This window comes from Boleophthalmus pectinirostris, unplaced genomic scaffold (assembly GCF_026225935.1).
Source record: "Boleophthalmus pectinirostris isolate CB_2022bp ecotype Guang Dong unplaced genomic scaffold, ASM2622593v1 HiC_scaffold_10, whole genome shotgun sequence".
Taxonomy (NCBI): Eukaryota; Metazoa; Chordata; class Actinopteri; order Gobiiformes; family Gobiidae; genus Boleophthalmus; species Boleophthalmus pectinirostris.
Genome location: NW_026570971.1, coordinates 25,323,588 through 25,348,200, shown reverse-complemented (window position 1 = coordinate 25,348,200; position 24,613 = coordinate 25,323,588). Strand labels below are relative to the sequence as shown.

The window sequence follows — 24,613 nt, the reverse complement described above, 5'->3', positions numbered from 1 at the left end:
TGTGCACAGAGGTTTTTTAACACATCTGGCAACACTTATTTACATGAGCGCACTCTCTCTAATCATGCAGATACTGAGTCTGGGGCCACACAGCATTAGCCAGGAGCGACTGTGGTGACTGAGGAGGCTGACTCCTGATGTTCTGAAACCACAAACTCTGTGTCATCTGTGACATGTTTAATACTGAAAACGGGCACTCAAATGTGAAACTCTATCCATGTGGGACTGTGAGACAAAAGGCTTCTCTGTGTCTCAAATAGTCCACTTTGCAAAGTAATGATACAACCAAATCTGAAATAAACACGGGTCAGTGCATGAGTTCGGTTACTTGAAAATGTTTCTGAAATGGGAAACTGCAAACATTTAAAGTCCAAATCAACTGAACGTGAACTCTTTTTAGGCAACAGTGGCTCAGGTGGTTCTGGGAGTTTGCACATCAGTTCACAAGTTGAAGCGCACACTATTTTTGTGTCCTTAGGCAAGAGACTTTCTCCACCTATACTACACTTCCCCACTTGTTTATGCAAGAAAGTGGTGTATGGTAAGTATTGGTAGAATTACTGACTGAATGACCAACAACATACACTAGTACATTCATAAAAAAACAGAGGACTCAAACTAAAATGTACTATTACTTCAAAATAATGAGACAAGTAGCCTATATATGTGAGAATCTGAAGTGTAAAAGTAAACCAACCAGGCTTTTAGAAACACATATTGTACATTTTGTAATTTATTCAGATTGAATTTGATATAAATATTTGACTTAAGGTTATCCCAAAGACAAACCCAAGACTATGAGAACATTAGGGGCACTCATGCCTCTGGGCATGACACCAGCATAACTAACTACAAATAGAAAGTTAAAACCTTACTTAACATTCTCCATGAACAAGTATAATACCATACTGTGGAACATTCCAGACAAAGCAATAATATTTCGATGGAGACGAGCAGGTGGCGTGCCCTTCACCAGGTCAAGTTAAAGTCAGATCTGCGGAGATGCATGCACAGTAAAGATGCATGTTTTTTGTCTGTAATAACATATCTTATCAAATAAAGAATTTTATTGAAGTATATTTTTGTCTGAAATGTTACAGGAGGTGGCTGTATTTTCAATGTGCTGAAGTAAATACACGTCTTGAAAGGGTCCATATTACACTATACTCCAAAACACACCTGGAGTTGTGTTTTGTTTTATTCACACATGTTTAACATGTTAAACCCTGCATATTTAGGCTGAGTTCTTATATCAAAATGAAAACACTCTGTTTTAACTTGTGATGTCATGTGGTAATACAGGAAGTGCTCCACTGTGTTTTTAAACTTGTATCATTTCAGCCCTAGAGTTGCCAAACTCCACCAAACAAAGGGTCAAATGTAGCTGTTGAAAAGTACAGCTTCATGACATTCAAGGTGGAACAGAGTATTTTGAGCTCTGGAGATGTAGAGAGACTAATAATGCAGGACTGCTCAAACGTGTGAATCGAACAAAACACAACTCCAGGTATGTTTTCAATGAGATGGCATGGCTTAAAGCTCACATGAGTCAATTATGCGTAATATGGGGCCTTTAATAAGATATCTTTTCAGGCAACAGTACCAGCTTTACCCAGTTTTGTACAGTTTTACATTTCCTTGTAGCTCGCAGTGGGTTCAGCCTGCTCTGTCCCGCTGTACACTGCATTAGAGGTTTTATGGAGTCAGTATCAGAGCGACAGCAGAGGAGAGGGACGAGGTGAAGGATGTCTCTGGCAAATTTAGTGTCTCCATTTACAGCACCATCCCAAAGCCTCCCGCGAGCATCCGGGCAGGACATGTGCACGCCTCAGACACTTCCTGAATTATTCATTTTAGGAGGCGGACAACACGCAGCTGTATTTGGGTTATAGGGGTGCTCTCCTCTCCCTCTCTCATCCAAAATTACAGGCATTACTTTGCAGGCAGAGGGGGGCCGTGGAAAACTGGGACACTTTGCATAGATGATCTAAACAGAGTGATGGAGCAGCAGAAAGGTGCTGTTTAAAACGATGAAGGAGATCTCTCGGAGGCTGGGAACAAGGTGAATTGTGGGAAATCTGCACAATGTTTGTAACTCCAGAAATTCATCACTTTAGACTTTAGGGGAAATTGTGTAGTCACTAAAATCCTGCGTCATTTGTTAAGGCTGTACTCCCTGTTTGGATTAAACAAATGAATGTTTTACAAATAATTCAGAGGTCGATAGTTTTAAACGTGATGGATTTTGTGCCTAAAGCTCATTCAGCCTCACAGACTGCAGTCTCTCCCATCACTGCAGACCAAACACAAACAAGGCAAGTTCATAAACACAAATGGGGCAATGAACAAATGGCTCTTGTCAACTTTGAATAACACGAGTGTTTCTTTATCATTCAACAATGAAAGCTCATTAAACAGCGGTGATTAAAAACAATAAAACTCTAAATAGACCTATTGATCTGCCAAAAAAATGCCAAAAACACGTACAGTGCAGTGGTATCTGTTCAGTTTGAGCCCAGCACTTAAAACGGCTGATAATGTATCCAACGCGCACATCAAAATATAAATGTGATCTACAAATGTAAGTTTGAGGTTACTTTATGTAGTCCGCAAACTGAAGGCTATAGGCCTATGTAAAACTAACCCTGGCCCTGACCGCCCCCAGGACAGATTTGGACTCAGATGTACAGTTTCTGTGGCGCGTGGGCCGGAGGTGAGCACAGTCAGGGACAGAGGTGTCTGCTCTGGCATCTTTATGGCGCAGGTTTTTCTCTCTGCGCAGCCTTCTGCTGCGCCCTTTGGGCTAATGGACACTGATGGAAAATGACTCCAGTGTTCCAGCGATCCATCACGCACGCTCCTTTTGCTGTACGTATGTGCGCGAGCTCATCCATCAGCCAGCAGCTTTCAAACAAAACTTTATGGGCGCTTCACACAACCAGCTGCTTGGCACTTAAAGCCCATACAGTCTCACAGATGGCTGCGATTTATAAAAAGTCACATAAATAAAGTTAACGCTAATCTTCTTCGTTTTATCTTTGAACTCTGATTCGTTTCCATATGAAAGAGTGACTCGAGGCTTCTCATACATAAAGCCGCGCATAGAGCCGGGGCGCAGTGAGTCAGCCAAGCCAAGAGTCCCCCGAGGCAGCGCGGCACCGCACGGCACAGCACCGCTATATCACCCCACCCGCGCGGAAACGAAGAAAGAGCAAGCGAGAAAGAGGAGAAGAGAAAGAAGGAGACGGGGGGAGGGGGTTAGATCCACTGTGCGACTGAGCGAGGACTCCGCTGAGCGCTGTTGTGGCCGCCATAGGTGCAGAGTGCGCGCTCGGGGCATGTGCGGATTAAGCTGAGATCAGTTAACGAGCGGCGTGACGCGGAAGGGGAGTCCGCGCTGGAGTCGATGCTGAGGCAGCGGAGGAAGTTGCGAGAGGAGGCAGAGTGAAGAGGATGCTCCAGTGTTTTGTTCCTTAAGTTTGGACTGAGAACAGCGCTGAGGAACGTTGTGTTTTTGTGGAATGTCTCGCGATAAAAAAAGAAGGTCAAGTGGAAGATTTGATGTGATAGCAGCACAGATGTAAATATGACGGAGCATTCTGATGTTGTCTCGCGCCTGCTTGTGATCAAACAAACCTATAACAGAGTTACGCACGTCAGATGAATATTGGATCATCGTTTATTTCTGTGGATCTAATCCACGCGCGCATGTCTGCGTGCGCGTAATGGGACAAAACTTTCGGAGATCACAGCATTTTGTCAATAACATGTGAGTTCTTTTATTTGTCTGCAACGGCTTACTTTTAAAGTGTGTTTTGCACCACTATGACTTGAAATACTTGCATGTTTTTGCAACTCAGTCCAGTTATTGATTCATGCGCACGTTGGTCCTTAAAGCTAAAGATCTAACGAGGGTTTGTGCAGCAGCAGCAACGCAGTGAAAGTGAGAGCCTCCACGTGAGCGACAGAAGCGAGTCCCGGCTGGATGCGCGTGATGCTGTGGCCGCTCGGACCGCGCTGTGGGATGGAGCTCGTGCTTCTGGCCGTCCTGTCCTGGGCGTCCGCGTGGGCAGAGGAGAAGATCATCTTTGACAGACACGCCGTCTACTGGAACAGCTCCAACCCCAAGTGAGTCCACTCTCTGTCTCCAAAACTGCCTCTCCATCTCTATCGCGTCTGTAAAGAAACATGTACGCATTTCTCCTGACGCATCGCTCTGACTGCTCTTTTATGTGTTGAGTCACTGTTGCAACATTCAGCTCTGAATAATGTGCAGCTCCGCGCGCTCAGGTGGAGGTTTGCGCTCAGTGCCGTGTTTTGTGGCGGAGGGACTCCTTTTGTCTCAGACAATGAGGGCATCCTTCCTCCGCCGCTGCGCTCCTCATCCAGAGACGCTTTTTGTTCTTTATCACAAACACGTTCTGACGCTGTCGCTCTCAAACATGACACTTTTTCTTACAACAGCTCACAAACCTGCAGTACACACTACACATTTTATTCTGCTGAATTTCAAGAAGCACTAATGAAAATAGATTTTCTCTTAGGTCATATAACTTATTCATTGTTGGCAGCAATTTGTGGATTATCTCTGATTATTGCCTCCCCTTCTTTTGCCAATTCAAAAAACAAGATGCATAGATGGTTGCATTACTTGTACCATATGTTTATGTTATTGTGTATGGTTTTGTAGCCTGTTCTGGCTAGAATGCATTTTTACAAATAGGTTAACTCTAAAATATCTTATAGTTTACTTCCAAAAACACAGCTCAAGAAAATTCATGATAAAATTATACGTAAGTTTGTCAATTATTAACGATTTATTTACAGTAATATTTTATGATAACATATTTAAAAACATTGCACATTTTGTACTTTTTCGTCTGCACTTTTGTCGCATGATATAGAGTCCTTCCTTTTCTGAGCGAGGCTTTTACTTTGAAATTTCACGTTACATAAAAGTCCCTGTGATGAGACCTAGTTCTGTCTGTGCATATCCTAATACCTAAAATCTTAAACAACTCCTCTCTCCAAAAAACGAACCCAAAACGCACTACAATTTGCACTTAAGTCTTCAATCGCTTACTACTTTCCTACCACTATAGCACCAAGTACATTTTAAAGTATTTTGGGCACACCGAACACAACGGGCTCCTCTCATTGGCATGGGACAGGGCACGCCGCGTCCATCACTCTAATCGTTTGTGACAAGTGGGCCAGTCTTTCTCTCACTCTTCCTCTCTCCTAGCTCTTTCGCTTCCTTCCTTCCTTCCGTCCTCCCTTGCTTCCTCGTCCGACTCTTTCCCTCCCAGGTAGATAAATAAACATTGAAAGTGCTCCGTCTTGCTCGCTCACGGCTCAGTTAGTTCGCATACGGGCCAGGGCTATGACTGCATCACTTTTCGACAGAAGACTTCTCAAATATTAAAGAGGCAAGGGGGAACATTTTCTCCTTTTCTTTTGCTCGCCGCGCACACACTCACACGTTCAAACAGCCAACGTCACCGGTTAAATTTAAGTTATATGGACACTAGCTTTTGGGTGCAAGGAAAAAAAGAAGGCCACATCAAAAATGCATTGGGACGAAAGCTATGAAGGTGAGGGTGATTTGCCCATGCGCGGACTTCTAGCACAAAATTTGGGATTGCTGTAATCTGGCGGAGAGGCCCGCCGACAAAGTCCATTCGTCAGCGACAATTTGAAGCCAATTCCGAATCTAAATGTCTGAAATAAACGCAGATTTCGAAAACAGATTAAAGTGGGAAAAGATGGGGAAGGCGCACGGCGAAAATGTCCAGACGCGTTTTGCAGATTTGATGAAAGAAAGAAATCAGAAACGGTGCAAGGTGACGACGGTACAGATTACGACCGCAAGATAAATCGTAATCAAATCGAAATTACAATTTGAGCGAGCGCAATTATTAAATCGGAAAGGCTGCAGCTTTTAACGTGCCGTAATTTCTTCCACAAACAACAAAATATTCTGGCTCATTCTGCGTTAAAACAGCGAATACCTCATTTTAATTTTGACCTAATTCCTAATTTTTCAGTCTTTTCTCTATTCTCCGGGACGTCTTAAAAAGTGAAGTTTGAACAGAATCCTATTATTAAAACATAAATTGTAAATGTAATCACAATTTCAACGCTTGTAAAAATAAAATGCAATTACGTATTCTTCCCAAATTGTGTAGCCGTAGTTCAGATTTATTCAAGTTAATACGTGTGCAGTTATCAGAGCACATTGGACTTTGTTGCCCCGTAGCAGTTAATTTTCAAATTTTTGAGACATTTCCGTTTCTATTAGTTGTGATTGGCAGCGCATAGAAGTTTAATTTCCAGGCTTGAGTGGTTTTAATTATTTTATTAAAGGCTGGTCCACTACATTGATCATAGTTAGAGGCAGTGTTGGCAGTGGCACCGCAGCTTTTTGCTCCTCGAATTGACTTGGTATTTCGAATTTATTGAAGTCAGATTTTTACCACAACACATCATTTTGACTGACAATCCCTTTTATATTATTCAAGGTTTTAACTTAGAGTAATTTTGTTGGTTCTCTGTATTGTGAGAATGTTGTATATTGTATTTATGCCAATAAATATTCACTGTTTAGCAAAACCTGTGCATCATAATTAAGACGCGCACCTCAGTTTGAGAAACACACATATTGACAGTTTTCTCAGTTCATATATATTGTAAGTTACCGCAGTAATTCTGGTTCATCATTTGGCCTGACAGAACAGCAATTTTAATTTAATGTTACATCATTTTTTTTGCAGATAAGTATTCGATCTGTGTGTCCTGATTAAGACGCGCACCACATTTTGAGAAACACACACAATATGACAATTTTATCAATTCAGCTTCATGTTAAAGGAGTCATTTTTGGGGCTTTTTACCTTTTCAAATATAGAATGATTCGTGTTGAATTGTATATCACTATGGCAACGGTCCCAAGTTTTCATTACTCTAAAAATAATGGATAGCGATCTTACTTCATCAGCATTTTCGCAAATACTTACATCCGCTAATTACAATTTTCTCAGTTTCAGATTCTTGTTATTGGAGCCATTTTGAGGAGTTTTAACCTTTAAAAAGATAATATAATTAGTTTTGAAGTGTATGTCACTATGGCAACGGTCCTAATTTTTTATATTACACCTTACAATATTTAAAGAAATGGTTACAAAGTACAGTTACACGTACTAACCTTGTAGATTTTTGCCCATGTTTATCAAATTATTTCAATTAAATTTTTTACCACAAATTTTTATAAAATATTCCGCAATGCTATCTTCCTAAACGTTTAAACATTTTTATTAGTCTAGAAACATGGATAGAGATAAATCTGTATTTGTATCTTACTTCATTTCGCATATTCGCTAATATTTACGCGCACCACAGTTTGAAAAACATAGGACTTTTTACCTTTAAAAAGATCATTTTGAAGTTTTTAAGTGTATGTCACTATGGCAACGGTCCTAATTTTTTTATGTTACGCCTTACAATGTTTAAAGAAACGGTTACAAAGTACAGTTACACTTACTACCTTGAAGATGTTTGCCGATGTTTGATCAAATTATTTCAATTTAATTTTTTTACCACAAATTTTTATAAAATGTTCCGCATTGCTGTCTTCCTAAAAGTTCAAAAATCTTAATTTATCTAAAAACAGATAAATCCTTATTTGTATCTTACTTCATTCGCATATCCGCTGATATTTACGCGCACCACAGTTTGAGAAACACATTTATTCGCAATTTTCTCAACTTCAGATTCTTGTCATAGGAGCCATTTTGAGGATTTTTTACCTTTAAAAATATAATTTTGAAATTTTTAAGTGTATGTCACTATGGCAACCGTCCTAATTTTTTATGTTACGCCTTACAATGTTTAAAGAAATGGTTACAAAGTACAGTTACACTTACAAACCTTGAAGATGTTTGCCGATGTTTATCAAATTATTTCAATAAAAATTTTTTGCCGCAAATTTCTATACAATGTTCTGCAATGCTGTCTTCCTAAACATGGATAGAGATAAATCTGAATTTGTATCTTACTTCATCCACATATCCGCTAACATTTACGCGCACCACAGTTTGAGAAACATGTTCATTTGCAATTTTCACTACTTCAGATTCTTGTCATCAGAGTCATTTTTTAAATTGAATGATTTACAGCAAATCTTTATTATGAAATGTTCCGCAACGCTGTCTTCCTAAAAACATGGATAGAGATAAATCATTATTTGTATCTTACTTCATTTGCATATTCGCTCATATTTACGCGCACCACAGTTTGAGAAACACATTCATTCGTAATTTTCTCAACTTCAGATTCTTATCATAGGAGCCATTTTGAGGACTTTTTACCATTAAAATATAGAATAATTATAGAATATAGAATTGTATATTACTATGGCAACGGCACCAATTTTTCATTACTCGAAAAACCAAGGATATATTTTTACTTCGTTTTAAGATTAATTAAGATGCACACCACAGTTTGAGAAACACATGCATTGACAATATTTTTTATTTCAGGTACTTGTTACAGGAGACATTTTGAGGACCTTCTACCATTAATAATATTGAATAAATGGTTTTGAATCGTATATTACCATGGCAACGGTTCCAGTTTTTCATGTTACACATTTACTTCATCAGCGTATTCGTTAATGTTACGCCCGCTAATTTTTCTACACAAACATTTTTACCGTCTTAGCTTTTAACTTATCGGTTTACAAACTTTCTATTTCGCACGCATCTCTGGTTTTTAAGGTGGACAAAATCGGATATATGTTCAAACTCAAATGAAGCCAGCATGATAAATTACGCCCCTAACCTCGCCATTACGGGGTGCAGTCTAGTGGAGCGCCATCACTCAGATATAAGTACATAGCTACTATTAAAGCAACTTGTACACTTTAAAATGAATCGCGTAATGAATTTGGCTGGAATACCGGGGCCCATACATCATCCCAGAACAGCAGCTATTGTTTCCGCGGCGACACAAACAAACGCCAAACGCACAGATGTGTCTTAATTGATCACATTATACTAACCGAGCTCATCGGATTGTATTGAGCCATCAGGATGCGTGGTCGTCCAAAAGTTTGACCTACAAAAAAGTACTGAAGGACGGGCACTAGATTATGGTCTGGATTCATAGTCGCGTCGTCGTACATCATGGAGTTTTTTTGTTCGCGTAATGTTAAGATAATGAAGATTTTAAGACGCTATTTTAACTGTGTGGGTTTCAGCTTCCTTAACTTTATTGTAGGTGACATTTTGAGGACTTTTTGCCATTCAAAAGTTATAATATGTTTTTAAATTGTTAATCGCTATGGTATCGATCCTAATTGTTCAATAAAATGGATGCGTTACCAGTAGTTAGAAGGTTGTTGTGGATCTTTTGTTTACATTTCTATATTATTTTTGCTCATGTATCTCTAAGGAAGTTTTATACATCTGGACAGTTGCGTAAGATTTTTTACGTTTTGAGCTCTATAATCATTTTAGAACGACCGCATAAGCTTTCATTTTGCTTTGTGTTTTCTGAAACTGAATTCATAATATTTTGTAGGAAGTGTTTTCTTCAAATTTCATCACATAAAATTATTTAGAGGCAAATGAGAGAGCTGTGAAAGTGTTTAACAATCAAACTTTGGCACTGAGATCTTTGCAGGATGAGCGATCAGAGCTTTTTTTTTTTAACATATGTTTGTGATATTGATATTTGTAGGTATGTATGCATAATATTCTTTACATGTAATTTTAGGTTAAGTACTTCATTAGTGTTAGTAACATTAGTGACAAGATAAGTTGGGCAAAGGGTCTATTGTCCCAGGCCCACAATTGGAACCTCTGCCTATTAATTAATTTTAGAGGGGGGCCCATGTGAGGTTTCTCGCCCCGGGCCCCCAAATATCTGTTGACGGGCCTGCAAGAGTTATATGAGTAATCCAGTTTTTTTTTTTTTTTTTTGCCTCAATGGTCATAGTTGTGAAAGAAGTATTTGAAGTAATGTTTTCATAAGGCTGTACAAATCGTTGAATTTTAATCAAGAGCAAGACGGATCTTTTTAATCAAGAGGTCCACAGCCAGTTCTCTGTCAGTAAAAGCATCTGGCTGAGAAGTAATCATAGTAGTGTTAATTGCAGTATTGCAGTGGTCGTACTTTAACTTACTTACTTAATAATACAGTGTTTTTAATGGTGCATTGTGTTCGTTTTCTGGTGGAGTGTCCGTCGAATGTTTTTCTTCATGGAGCTGTTATTGCTTTATCTGGAATTAAACCTTTCTATCTTCATGGAGACCAAACCAGACCAAGTTACAGGTCAGATCTGTGGAGAGGTAACCCCGCTCACAGTCAGAACATGATTTTCTGGGTATGTTTGAGCTATAAAACCACCTGTAATTGAATAAATGTAAGATGATGTTTAATGTCATACAGTGGAACATTTCAGGCAGAGCAATGACACATCCATAGAAAAAAGCAGGTGATGGACCCTCCACCAAAAAAGTTACACAAAGCACCTTTAAGTACTGGAGTGAAGTCAGTTTCGACAAACCAAACATTTTAAATTTTCTTTCAGCTGAGCGTGTTTCACAGTATGGTATTAAACCTTTCTATCTTCATGGAGACCAAACCAGACCAAGTTACAGGTCAGATCTGTGGAGAGGCAACCCCGCCCATAGTGCGAATGCCTGTTTTTATTTTTGGTCAGTATTTTTGAGCAATAAACCCACCTGTAAATGAATAAAAGCAAGGTAGAGATGTTTAATTTCATAGTGGAACTCCAGGAAGAGCAATGACATATCCATAGAAACAAGCAGGTGATGGACCCTCCACCAGAAAAGTTACACAATGCATCTTTAAGTACTGGAGTGAAGTAGATTTCAACAAACCAGACTTTCTAAACTTTCTTCCAACTGCGCATGTCTTACTAAAGGGATCATGGGAACAGCAAAAGCCTGATTTCTCCCACTGTGGAGGAGTCTACAGCAATTATTCATGAATTAGTGTTTAACATATGGCTCATATAAGCAGCTCCTCTCCTCAAATGTGCAGCATTCATCACAACACAAGCATTTAATAAGGCCACACGGATGATTTAGGCTTTTACCATTCACTTTGCTTTATTCAATTACATCTTCTACCCCACTGAGGAGCGCAATTAGTTGTTTTAGCACGTATAGGGCCATTTACAAGAAGTGCAGGCCTGCTTTCAGAATGAGCTTGACTTTTAATTCTATCTGTTAAAAGAAATGTTAATATGCCTCGGTGGAATTCGCAATATAAAAACTGTACGCTTAAGGTTAAAATGGAAACTATTTTTAGCTACAACGTACCTGTAGAGGAGGATGTCTGATTGGTCTGTACATAGAAATTGTTCATGTCAAAAGCGAATGACAGGTTGCTATAAGGTACACAGAGAATGAACATTTACTTAAAGGGTTAGTTCAGAATTTTGGACATAAGACCTCATTTCCTAGTGAGCCAGAGTGTTGGAGAAGTGTGGAGACACTTTTTAAAATATTCCATCCAGTCCTTGTATTTGCAGAGGTCGCTGGTGCTAGGCTAGTGCATGTCAATGGCCATAGTTAGCCTGCCACTAAAAACAGTCTTACCCACTCCACAAAACAGCCAAAGCAGATCTATTATTATGCCAGACTGTCAATGTAAATGTCTGTGTTGATAGAATGATGTTTGATATAAAACTAATCTTGCATCTCATGAATCTTTGCATGTTGAGGGACAATTTTCTCATATATCAATCCGCCGCTGCCAAGCTTTCTATCAGGAAGTACAACTCACTGCTGCTGCCCAGACATAAATCCTTCAAATGCAAGGTTGGTTTTACTTTACTTTATTCTACTGACACAGAAATTTACATCAACAGTCTGGCGTGATAATAGATTTGCTTCGGGTGTTTTGTGGAGTGGGTAAGACTGTTTTTAGTGGCAGGCTAACTATGGCCATTGACATGCACTAGCCTAGCACCAGCGACCTCTGCAAATACAAGGACTTGATGGAATATTTTAAAAAGTGTCTTCACACGTCTCCAACACACTGGCTCACTAAGAAATGAGGTCCTATGTTCAAAATTCCAAATTGTCCCGTTAAGGTAGTATGTAGTATTCTTGCAGTTCAAATATTTTATGAATTTAGATTGAATTAATTCATAATTTTCTCTTTTATTGTAGTTCTATTTGAGACCTGGTTTAGCCCTACATGAGTTTAGACTTCGAATAGGCCAGTTATAGACCCGTTTTAAATCTGATGGTGCTCAGGAAGTACTTTCTGTGGTGGTACTTGGTATGAAAATTTTGTGAACTATAGTAAGACATGATTGGAAAGTAAAATTATACTTTTTAATGTTTGCAACTGACCTTTCTTAAATAATTTTATATGCTTTTTGCTGTATTTCTAAACATCATTAGGATCCTGGGAGAAGTCTCTATGTGTCATTTCATTGTAAATTCCTGAATCTTAAAACACATAACTCTTATTCTCTATAGATTTAAAAGCAAAAACTCAAATTACCCCACCCTTTTTACTGTACGTTTTGTTTTGCTTGTAAGGAAAATCATTATCACCTTGTTCTTCAAAAGCACACGACCCACTTTGATGACTGTAGCGTTGGCTTGAGTGACGCATATTCACTTTCAGAGCATCTCCTGATTTTGCTTTGTGTTGTGACTGTAATCCAGCGGGGGCCGGTTCTCATGCTCTCACAGCCCTGACAGTGACAGGACGGAAGCGCAGGTTGTCAAAGGCGCATCTGTCAAACTTTTATTTAAAACTCCACACAAACTAAGAAAATGCCTTGAGGAGGTCGGAAGCTATTTATGATTAAAGACGCACTTTTGGAGGGTCCATCACCCGTTTTCTCCGTGGGGATTTTATTGCTTTGCCTGGAATGTTGTAGCCTGATTCATCAGCCAGTTTCACTTTGTAGAAACTGTCTGATCTCGCAGCATTAGGATTCGTTCGCTCAATGATAGGCGGGTACTTTTTTAAATTTAACCAATCGCTGCAATTTGGTCGAGAGGTATGTATATGTTGTGCAGTAAGGTTTTAAACTTATCTATCTCCATGGAGACAAGCAGGTGGCACATGCTACAAGTCAGATCTGTGGGAAGGTTAGAGCGTACACAGTGAGGATTGTTTTATATTTTATTTATTTAGCAATATAATCACCTGAAACTGAAAAAAGCAAGATAGAAAAAATAAATGGCATACAGCAGAACATCCCAAGCAAAGAAATAACATCTCCATGGAGACAACCAGGTGGTGGTTTCTCTATCAGAAAATTTACATAATGCACCTTTAAAGTTGCACTCTGTAACTTTTCTGGTAGGATTGTCTGACACGTACCTGTCCCCATGGAGACTATTGCTTTGCCTAGTACATAAACTTATCTGTCTTGTATTTATTCAGTTTTGTTTGTTTTTATTGCTCAAAAATACCTTGAAAACTATGAGCAGGGTCGCCTCTCCACAGATTTGACCTGTAACTTGGCCTGATGGCATCAACGGTTTATTTCCATAGAGACAGATAAGTTAGACAAGCTGGCTGCAGATCAGTTACATAGTGCAACTTTAAACCAGTCTGTTGCACTATTGTTATCCAGTAGAGCAATGCAGTTTTCCCAAACCGTCTGCCTTCCTCATTTGCTCCTGTTTTCCCAGCATGCTTTTCTCCACACATTAATCACCGTCTACATTTTAATAGCGCTCACCTGCTAATTAATTGTGTAGCGCTACGTCGGGTCAGCTTCGTTTAACAGTGCCTTGATCTTGACGCGCCTAACCCCGATCAGTCATTGTAAATAAAATTCGCCAGGCAAATGTTCCCATGTGCGAGAAGGGGCAACGTACAAATTAGCCTCGCCGCTAACGCTAACCCCCCTTCATATCTCCAACTTCTCCGGGCGGGATCCTTCTCTCCCAGCCCCATGGAGCTCAAGGTCTTTGTGGATAATAGAAAATGTATGAGATAATCCAATTCAAAGTGTACTGGGCACTTTTGGTCACAGCAAACAGACAGTGCACTGCAAAAACGGTATTTATGCTTTTGGATTCACAATATGAGTCTTTTTTTTTTACAAGTTCAGAGCAGTTTTTCAGACCTAGATTACAGTTTTGAGGTAGTTCAGTTTGATGTTCGGCACAATTTTTGCAAAATTATGTTCTATATTCAAATTATTTTCAGATATACTTAAGATTAATGAAAGTGCTATGTCCTTAATCTACAGGTATTTTTTGCATAAGATAAGAACTTTTACAGCCATCAAGTCATAAATATCCTGAAACAACAAATCTAGTTCAAGTATTAAAGTAGAAGTAGTAGTGGTCCTAGTAGTTGTAACAGTAAGCGTCCTGTCTGAGTGTAACATCTGATAATATATTTTGAAGTTAATAAGGATAAGATAATTTAGATAGACCACAAAAATAAATATATTGATAGACAGATAAATACTTTATTGATCCCAAAGGACACCTAAATCAGTAACGCCAATGTTTCAATTATTGTCTGTTATTAACACACAGCTTTTTTCACTTTTAAACTTTAAGAGTAAAGGTCACTCTGTAAAATGTATTACTCAAGCAGTGTTTTGTCTGAAAACTACTCTAATGCTATGTTTACACTGAAACAAACCACTAAATCCCCAAATCACCGAATCATTGCATCACTGTATCACCGTATCAGAAACGATTTGCGTCCAGACACGTCGTTTCTGTGTCCGCAAGCCTTCCCTTTCCACACAGTTTTGAGCATATTTGTTTACGTTTTACAGAAACGAAACTTAAAACCACATGGCTAATTTGTATAAACTGAGCACTCAAAAATAGCTCGCTATTGTGCGCTGATGCAGTTCAGCTTCTGTCGGACTAAAGGACACGACTCAGTGGAATATGAGTGTTCTTTCTGTGACAGAGGGGTGTTCTGCTAATTGTGGTTCTGTTCTGTTCTTCTGTCGCGTTGGAGATGGTTCCTGTGAAACGTTTCAGAGATTATAAGTCTGCAGATCATACGCATAGACCGTATATATGAATGGACAAATATTCTAGCCTCTGAGCGTTTTGGCGGTAAATTACTTAGACCTGCATCAGCATATCAGCGTTTTCAGGCGTCCACACAGTGCTGGATCAGATCCGTACTCAGATGAATTCGTGGGAGCTGGCAACACCAGATAGTTCCATCTCTGGAGCCGTTTTCCATCGCATTAGTGTGGACAAACACTGCATCTGCAACAAAAACGACTCGAATACGTACTAGTGTGGATGGAGCCTAAGAAGTACACTTTCGATGGGGTTACTCGAGTAAATCTGCTTGATAATTGCACTACCCACCTCTGACAGCTGGATTCATTTTAGTTTTAATACGGATTTTCCCTTTCGACAGTGTATCTTACTTCGATATCTGGTCATTTTGTCTTTCGATTCGTGGTGTGCATTCAAAAATATATACGTGACACACATTTTCACAACAATGCGATGCAACAGTACAATACTAGAGCAGTGGATCTGGAAATCTCCCGGCAGCTCACAGCACATAAAGGGATTTATCCAACATGCAGGAAGGAAGGATATCCAGAACAGCCCCCTGTCTCATACCACAGCCCCCTGCCTCATACCACCAGTGGCAGCCTGATTTAGGTCACTCCACCACATACAAGCAAAGTGGCTCAATACAAGGTTAGACTGGCTCCCATTTTCCATTTGTGCCCCCTCAGAGGAACATGCACGGGATCCTGCAAACCTGCTCTCATGCCCAAATGTGATATCCACGGGGTTTCAGAGCGATCAAAGGTTAGGACGGTTGCCATAGCGATTAACAATTTAACAATTTCAAACTAAATATTATATCGTTTGAATGGGTCCAGGGACAGTGCTGGAGAGACATAGCCTAAAATGTTAAATAACCAGTTACGTTGTTATTGATTTCAACGTAGTTTTATCAATGGACAGAAAAATTGAATCTAAAATAATCTGATAACATCTCAATTTGAATTCTCACGCTGAAGAGTTAACTGTTAAATTTGTATTCCATTTAAAGCAGGATTCCCCAAAAGGTTTGATTTTGGAAACCAATTTTATCCCTGACCGTTCTGAATATTGAGTCTGACCTACTTTTGAAATTAATTGTAAAAATATCTTACCATGACATTGGTGGCACTTTTCCATTGCACGTGACCAGACAGAAAGACTTCAAATGAACTAAATACTAAATTAAAACAAGTAAAACCTTTGGGTGTTGTTTTGCTGTCTCCATTAAGTCGTAGTAAACAGACGTGTGAACACTCCTAATTTTCCCTTTGCGGCTGGCAGAATGTGGAATCTATTGTGAAAAATGCTGCGTCGTCCATTAAATATTAAGGGATTGGATTGAAGCTCGAACATTACCAAACATTTTCTGTGTAATGAATTCTGTTTTGTCACAGATTTTGTTTCAAGTTAATACTCATGAGTTAGTATGTCTACCCAAAAATCATCCAAACTTATGATTATGGCATGAGTACCATTAAGAAGTTGCCAATACGATACATACCTCGATACGTAGACCGCGATGCAATACATATGACAATACAGCGCATTTATATATTTCAAATTGCTTTGAAATAGTTCAATAAAAAATAAAGACTAAATCGTGGTTGTGATACTAAAAGTCTTTGTTAAGCCACAACAAGTTCATATAAAACACAAACATTTTATTCATCAAAACAGTGAAAATGTCAAATGTGTCGCATAAACAAGTTTCCTTCCTCTGAACAAAACTGTAGAGCTGTAACAAAATAATTTAGTAAAATACACCAAAAAATACTCTTGTCGATATACAGTAGCCCATGATATCGATACTGTATCATCACGTTAAACGATACGATATTTTTATATTTTTGCGCACCCTTATCCATGAGGCTGCAGAATACTTGAACCTGGACGTACTGTTAGAAAGTAGAGCCCTGCGGGACCCGACGCAAAACGGTGTGGGACAAATTTTGAAAGCTCATTGCGGTCGTGTGCGGGAGTGGGACTACACTGTGCGGGAGGGGGCGGGTGGGATGATAAACTGCAGTCCCGCAAACTAAATATGAGTGTAAAGTAAAATATACAAATGACGAATCTATGCCTGGATATTTTATTTGGCCTTAATAAAAACATTTTAAGCAGCCTAAATTTGCATATGTGGTCCAATCTTGCACACATTTTAGACAATTCCTTTCTGCTTCTCCGTGTTTGATAGAGCCTAAGAAAGCGAACGTCACTCATCTTGCGGGACTTGCAGGTGGGAGTGGGACTGCACAGTGGAGGCTGGAGCAGACCTCTATTAGAAAGCCCGTTATTAGTTTTGGCCGAAACAGAATATTGATCCAAACGACTTAAAACTTAGAAACGAGTCCTTTGACTTTTTTTCCAAAACTGAAATTGAAACTAATTTAACATTTTAATATGCTGTTTTTGACATTTTCAAAACAATTACTGTGTATCTATCATGGCGATCTAAATCTGTAATGAGTTAACAATTAATACCCCACTGAAATGTAATATCGACTTTTTATTGTAAGATGGCATCAACAGTGGAACAGCGGCTTAAGCATTCACCCACAAAGTAGACGGTCAGGGGTTCGAATCTCCCCTATTGTGTCCCTGGGCAAGGCACCCCCCCCCTTTCCTCTCCTTCTCTTCTCCAGTCCAGTCCCAGTGGTGAACTTGGCTTGTTTCATCGTGCGTGAAAACCTGCCAAAACCACCCGTTCTGGTCCGTCGTGAAAAGCCCAAATAAGAAAAGGATTAGACTATAAAAAACACTATCAATTTATATCAGATTAACCAATGTCCACGAGTCTTTAAAGCCTCTGTGATGTGTCCGACTTTTATCGCGTTTATGCGGCGAGACCGAGAGTGAAAACCCGGTGACCCTTTCTGTCCCTCGCGACAATGACCAAGAGCGAGACCACGCCCCCTTCTGGCTCCTGGGCGCACAGTATATAAAGAATGCAGGTGAGGGCCTTTGTTCTCTCTAGGCAGCTAATGTGTTCAGGGCAGTGGGCACTCCTCCAAAGACTCTCTCTCTCTCTTCGCCACTCTCTCTCTTTTCCTCTCTTCATCTTTCTCTCTCTCCGTCTCCCTCGTTCAGCCCGGCTCAACGGTCCAGAAGGAAGGAGCACCTTATCTAATCCCATGGTTTTATCCTTCAAAAGACTTTTCTCTGCCTCTCCTCCTCTTTGTCCACCCCCCCTCTCTCTGTACTCTTTGTACCCCCCCCACTCTCTCTCTCTCTTTCCCTCTCACTGTCTCTTTCGCTTTCACCTCTTTCCCTCCTTCCCTCTTCTCTTTTAGCCCTTCCTTCTCTCTCTTCTGGCTCTCCTCTGTCTCTCCATACTCTCTCTCTGTCTCTTTCTCTCCTCTCTCACCACCTCCCTCTCTTCTCTCTTCCCCCCCTCTCTCTTTTCTCTTTCTCTTTTCACTCTCATCTCTCCCCCTCTTTCTCCCTCCCCCTCTGTCCCCCCTCTTCCTTTTCCTCATTTCTCTCTCTGTCCCCTCACTTTTCTTTTTAACCACCCCTTCACTCTCCATCCTCCCTTTCACCCCCCCCCTCTAAATCTCTCCCTCTCCCGCTTTGTCTCTCCTCTGTCTCTCCTCACGCTCTCTCCATTCTCACCCTCTCTCCCTCTCTCTCTCTGTCTCTTTCTCTCCTCTCTCACTGTCTCCCCTGCCCCATGCTTACCCCTCTCTCTCTGTCTCTATATTCTGTCTCTCTCTCTCTCTCTCTCTCTGTCTCTATATTCTGTCTCTCTCCCTCTCTCTCTCTCTCTGTCTCTATATTCTGTCTCTCTCTCTCTCTCTCTCTCTCTATATTCTGTCTCTCCCTCTCTCTCTCTCTCTTCTTCTCGTCTCTCCCTCTCTCTCTCTCTCTCTGTCTCTATATTCTGTCTCTCTCTCTCTCTCTCTCTCTCTGTCTCTATATTCTGTCTCTCCTCTCTCTCTCTCTCTTTCTCTCTCTCTCTCTCTCTCTCTCTGTCTCTATATTCTCTCTCTCTCCTCTCTCTCTCTCTCTCTCTGTCTCTATATTCTGTCTCTCTCTCTCTCTCTCTCTCTCTCTCTCTGTCTCTATATTCTGTCTCTCCCTCTCTCTCTCTCTCTGTCTCTATATTCTGTCTCTCTCACTCTCTCTCTCTCTGTCTCTATATTCTGTCTCTCCCTCTCTCTCTCTCTCTCTCTCTCTTATTTCTGTCTCTCCTCTCTCTCTCTCTCTCTGTCTCTATATTCTGTCTCTCCCGCTCTCTCTCTCTCTGTCTCTATATTCTGTCTCTCCCGCTCTCTCTCTCTCTGTCTCTATATTCTGTCTCTCCCGCTCTCTCTCTCTCTCTCTGTCTCTATATTCTGTCTCTCCCGCTCTCTCTCTCTCTCTGTCTCTGTATTCTGTCTCTCCCTCTCTCTCTCTCTCCTCTCTCTGTCTTTCTCTCCCTCCCCCTCTGTCCCCCCTCTTCCTTTTCCTCATTTCTCTCTCTGTCCCCTCGCTTTTCTTTTTAACCACCCCTTCACTCTCCATCCTCCCCTTTCACCCCCCCTCTAAATCTCTCCCTCTCCCGCTTTTTGTCTCTCCTCTGTCTCTCCTCACCCTCTCTCCATTCTCACCCTCTCTCCCTCTCTCTCTCTCTCTGTCTCTTTCTCTCCTCTCTCACTGTCTCCCCTGCCCATGCTTACCCCTCTCTCTCTGTCTCTATATTCTGTCTCTCCCTCTCTCTCTCTCTCTCTGTCTCTATATTCTGTCTCTCTCCCTCTCTCTCTCTCTCTCTGTCTCTATATTTCTGTCTCTCTCTCTCTCTCTCTCTCTCTCTCTCTATATTCTGTCTCTCTCGCTCTCTCTCTCTCTCTGTCTCTATATTCTGTCTCTCCTCTCTCTCTCCTCTCTCTGTCTCTATATTCTGTCTCTCTCTCTCTCTCTCTCTCTCTCTCTCTGTCTCTATATTCTGTCTCTCCCTCTCTCTCTCTCTCTCTCTGTCTCTATATTCTGTCTCTCCCTCTCTCTCTCTCTCTCTGTCTCTATATTCTGTCTCTCCCGCTCTCTCTCTCTCTGTCTCTATATTCTGTCTCTCCCGCTCTCTCTCTCTCTCTCTGTCTCTATATTCTGTCTCTCCCGCTCTCTCTCTCTCTCTGTCTCTATATTCTGTCTCTCCCCTCTCTCTCTCTCTCTCTCTCTGTCTCTCTCTCTCCATCACTTTCTCTCCTTTCTCTCTCCCTCTCTCCTCCCTCTCTTGCTCTGTCCCTCTCTTTCTCTCCATTTTTTCTCTCCCTCTCTTTCTCTCCATCTCTCTCTCTCTCTGTCTTTCTCCCCTCTCTGCTTCTCTCTTTCTCTTCCTCTCTGTCTCTTCCTCTCTTTCATTCTCTCTCTTTCTCTCACTTCCCCACTCTCCCTCTCTCTCTCTCCTTCTCTTTATCTCCCTTCTTCCCCATCTCTCCCGCTTTCTCTCTTCCCCCCCTCTCTCTCCATCTCTTTCTCTCCCTTTCTCTCTCCCTCTCTCTCTCCCTCTCTCACTCTGTCCCTATCTCTCCCTTTCCCTCCATCCCTTTCTCTCTCTCTCTCTCTCTCTCTCTCTCTCTCTCTCTCTCTCTCGATGCGCGGCGCCTTTGAGGAAAAGTGGGATTCAGGGCGAAGAGGAGACAGTCCACGACACTTTCACATCGGACTGATCCGATCTCCTTGGAGACCTCACAAACTCCCACGCCGAGCTTTGAGGACTGTACGCACACACACAATCACCCACCATGCAAATACTATAGATCTACCAGGGACCAAGGCGAGTCCGAGTCCAAACCCAGATTTTTGTCAAGGCAAGATTCTCAAAAATATCTTCATACCTTCTTTATTTACTGTTAATCATAATCAGATCACATTTTGGCCTGTTAATGACTTGGTTGGTGTTTAAGTATCACAAAAAATAATAATAAAACTGAATGAACTGTTGGATTAATTCTTGTGTTTGTTAGAATACACGTCAACATTCTTTTTTTTTCTCTTGTCACTTTCATTAAATTAATAGTTCATTTGCAAAACCAGATTTATTCGTTATTAAAATTTGCAAAATAAATCATGAGTTCAGGATTTGAGGATTTGAATATTTTTATTGCGCTAAAACCGTTTGTCTTTTAAAACACTAATATACAAAGAGTTCATTGGAAGTCTTTGATGGCTTTTTAAATGGCTTCTTATCTGTTTTTTCCACTCTTTTTGGGTGGCTTTTTGACAGTTTTTTCAATAATATTCGATTCATTTTGCATACTTTCAAAACAACAATCACAACATTATCTTATCTTGACTATTTTGGAAGCTTGTTTCCATGGAGATATTACTGTTTTGCCTTGATTATTCCACAGTATGGAAGTGAACTTGGTAAACACAATGGAGACAGGTTAATGGTCAGATCTATGGAGAAGCGAGCCTACACGTGGTAAGACTTTGTGTTTTTAAAGGTATTTTTTGAGCTTTAAACACCTGTAATTGAACAAATGCAAGGGAGATCGTTTAATGCCCTAGTGTGGAACATTCCAGGCAAAGAAATAACATCACCATGGAGACAAGCAAGTAGCAGACTCTCCATCTTAGAAGTTCCACAGTGCACCTTTAAATTTTTACATGGAACATTCAAAACAAAGCTCCACACTGCACTTTTAACTATACTGTATTTTACTTTTTGACAGTTTTCTCAATAATAATCATTTTTCAAACCTTCAAAACAACAATCACAACATTATCTTGTAGACAACAATGCGTCGCCCCCCTGTCCAAACCCACATATCTTAGTTCTGTCCCTCGTGGCCAGTCACCAGCGTCCCAGCGTTATACCGCACACTAACATTAGCATCCCATTTACATGTCACCCCCGCATGTGTACTGACAGCCTGTCAAACTCAAGCAGCCCGTGGGTTCACTCTTTCTCCCTCCTCCTCCTCCTCTTCCTCTTCCTCCTCCTCTGCTCCATCACTCTCTCTTCATCGCCCGCTCTTATCTCCTCTTCTTTCAAATCATGACTCCTAACCTCCTCGTTTCCCCATAGGGAGCTGTATCTTTGCATTGGTTCAAGCGCCGCAGGCTGTGTCTATGCATGTACAAGAGCCCTACATAAGGTTAGATGCGTTTGCTTTGAGCGTGATGGTAAAGATCAGGGTAGCGGAGGTTTTCATAAAAAGCGCCAGCTCCGGTAAGACTAAAAAAATGAAAAGAAAAATGGTGGTAATTAAAGTCAGGGCTCCCATTGAGACAGCTTTCGTGCGCGTCAGCAGTAGACGTGTTACATAACTCGGTATTGGGTTTGCTCATCAGCATATTCTAATGCAGTGATTGGCAAGAGGGCGACCGAAAATTCAGAAGGTTGTTTCATAGAGTTTATTTTAGGGCATCTCATTTACATTTCACTGTGTAATGTGCTTACCTGTCATTACATTTGAATATGAAATACTGTACCTGGGGCTTTCGTATTTAGTTACTGCAGTTAAAGGTGCTTTATGTGAGTTTTTCTGGAAGGTACACCATCTGCTTGTCTTCATGATGTTGTTTCTTTGCCTGGAAAGTTCCACAGTACAGTATTAAAGTTTTAGCAGCAATTCCATTACTGGTGTTTTTCTGTCTCATAAATACCATGAAAACCGTGCATTCTTACTGTGAGCAGGTGTGACCTCTCCACAGATCTGACCTGTAACTTGGCCTGGGGGTTTAACCTAGCCAGGCTGGTGCCACCTAGTGTCTCCAGCGACTAGGTCAGGAATCAGAATATGCTAGACGGTTTGCAAGAACCATGGAAGTTGTAGACCATGTACCGGCCAATCAGCAAAGAGCTGTAAAGCCATGACGTCAAACTCAAGTGCCTGCCTGGGTCCCTTTTGTGGTACAGCACAACAGGAAACAAAGTGGTCGAGATGGATGTAGACGAAGACACATTCTGTGTTGGCAACGATTCCCAAGGATTTAAAGCTGGAACAAAGAGAATGTTTGGTGAATTTTATCAAGGGGAAAGACGTTATTGCCCTTCTTCCAACGGGATTCGATGTATTACATACGTCATGACCAAATAGCAGCAATTGGTTAAATAAAAAAAGTACCCGCCTACTGTCAAGCGAACTAATCCTAATGCTGTGAGGTCAGACGGTTTCCACAAAGTGAAACCGATTTGTGAATCAGACTAGGTTTAACCTGCTTGGCACTACTGAAATAGATATGATAACATTTTGTACTGCTTTAGGAAGAGCATCTGGATTCATTTGGACACTGGTTGTGTAGCATTATAATTTAATACATCGACATTCAGTTTTGTATGAAATGAATCCATACGTGCACCTTCTTCCATCTAGCAATAAAAACATTGTGCATGTTTTGTAACTTTTTTATTGGATGGTCCATAAACTAATATATCGCCATGGAAACAAGCAGGCCAAGTTACAAGTCAGATCTATAAAGATGTGATCCCCCCTCACAAGAACAAAATGCAACGTTTAAGTGCACGACACAAGTTTTATACCTTATTATGGAACATTCAAGGCCAGGCACCAACATTTCAAGTCGAGATCAATTGCCTATATTCTTGGGCCAGTTTAGGTTTTTTCCCCCAAATTATGTCATTATTTAAACTCACCACAGCCACATCACCACTTTTTTCCACCACAAATCCATAAAAGAGCAGTGTAGGCACATTTTTCACAGTTCAAATAAAGCTTTATGGGTATTTTTAGGCTTGAAGGAACTCAAAACATAATATTGGCACGTGCTGGAGATGTACATTGGCCCATCGGTCTATCTCTAATCTCAAGCCACTAAAAGGTTACATAGTGCGGTATTTTCATGAAAAGCGTTTCCAGTTTGTATTGTATAACACTAACTATGTCCAGGGCTGAGTCGATGAAGCCAAGGTTTCTCTGGCATCTCTACAGGTATTAATGATTTCGACTGTTCCGCTGCAGAAAAAGCCAAAACGCCTATTAGTTCAAAATCTATTATTAAAACATACCTTTAAATTGCAGTGCTAACCAAAAACCTATCATTTAGAGATGTACCAATCCAGTTTTTCAGTTCTGATAGCAATACTTTGACTTTAAGCATCTGCTGATACTAGATATTAAACTATACTAGTGTGGGGACAGAAAATTGCACTTATTTCCTGAAAGCACAGTTACCTCAGTACACAAGAGATCCAATTATGTTATACTACGGTGTACGACTACTCTTTATGACTGCTGGACAGCTTTGGATGAGACACTTTGGGCTAAAATCAGCCTCTAAATAGAGTTATTACATCCAATCAAAGGCCCAGCCAAGATATCGACTTTACTATGACAAGTGGAAGAATTACTCAGTTTTATTACTTAAAGGTGCATTGTGTAACTTCTCTGGTGATTGTTTCTGTGACGTTTTGGTGTCATTGCTCTGCCTGGAATATTCCACAGTGTGACATTAAACAGCTTACATTCATTCAATTACAGCTCAGAAATGACTAGAAAAACAGGCATTCTGACTGTGAGCGGGGCTGCCTCGTCACAGATCTGACTTGTGACTTGGTCTGATTTGGTCTCCATGATGATAGAAAAGTTTAATGCCATACTATGAAACATTCCAGA

The 24,613-nt window shown here is 40.6% G+C and overlaps 1 protein-coding gene across 1 annotated transcript in view; it reads left to right on the top strand.

Annotated features, from left to right (window-relative positions):
* The first annotated feature begins 3,985 nt into the window (after nt 1-3,985).
* efna2a (ephrin-A2a) overlaps nt 3,986-24,613 on the top strand; it is a 211,541-nt gene continuing 190,913 nt past the window's right edge. Inside the window, exon 1 of the mRNA XM_020921855.2 lies at nt 3,986-4,128. Coding sequence (XP_020777514.2) covers nt 3,986-4,128 — 143 coding nt within the window. The remainder of the gene's footprint in view (nt 4,129-24,613) is intronic.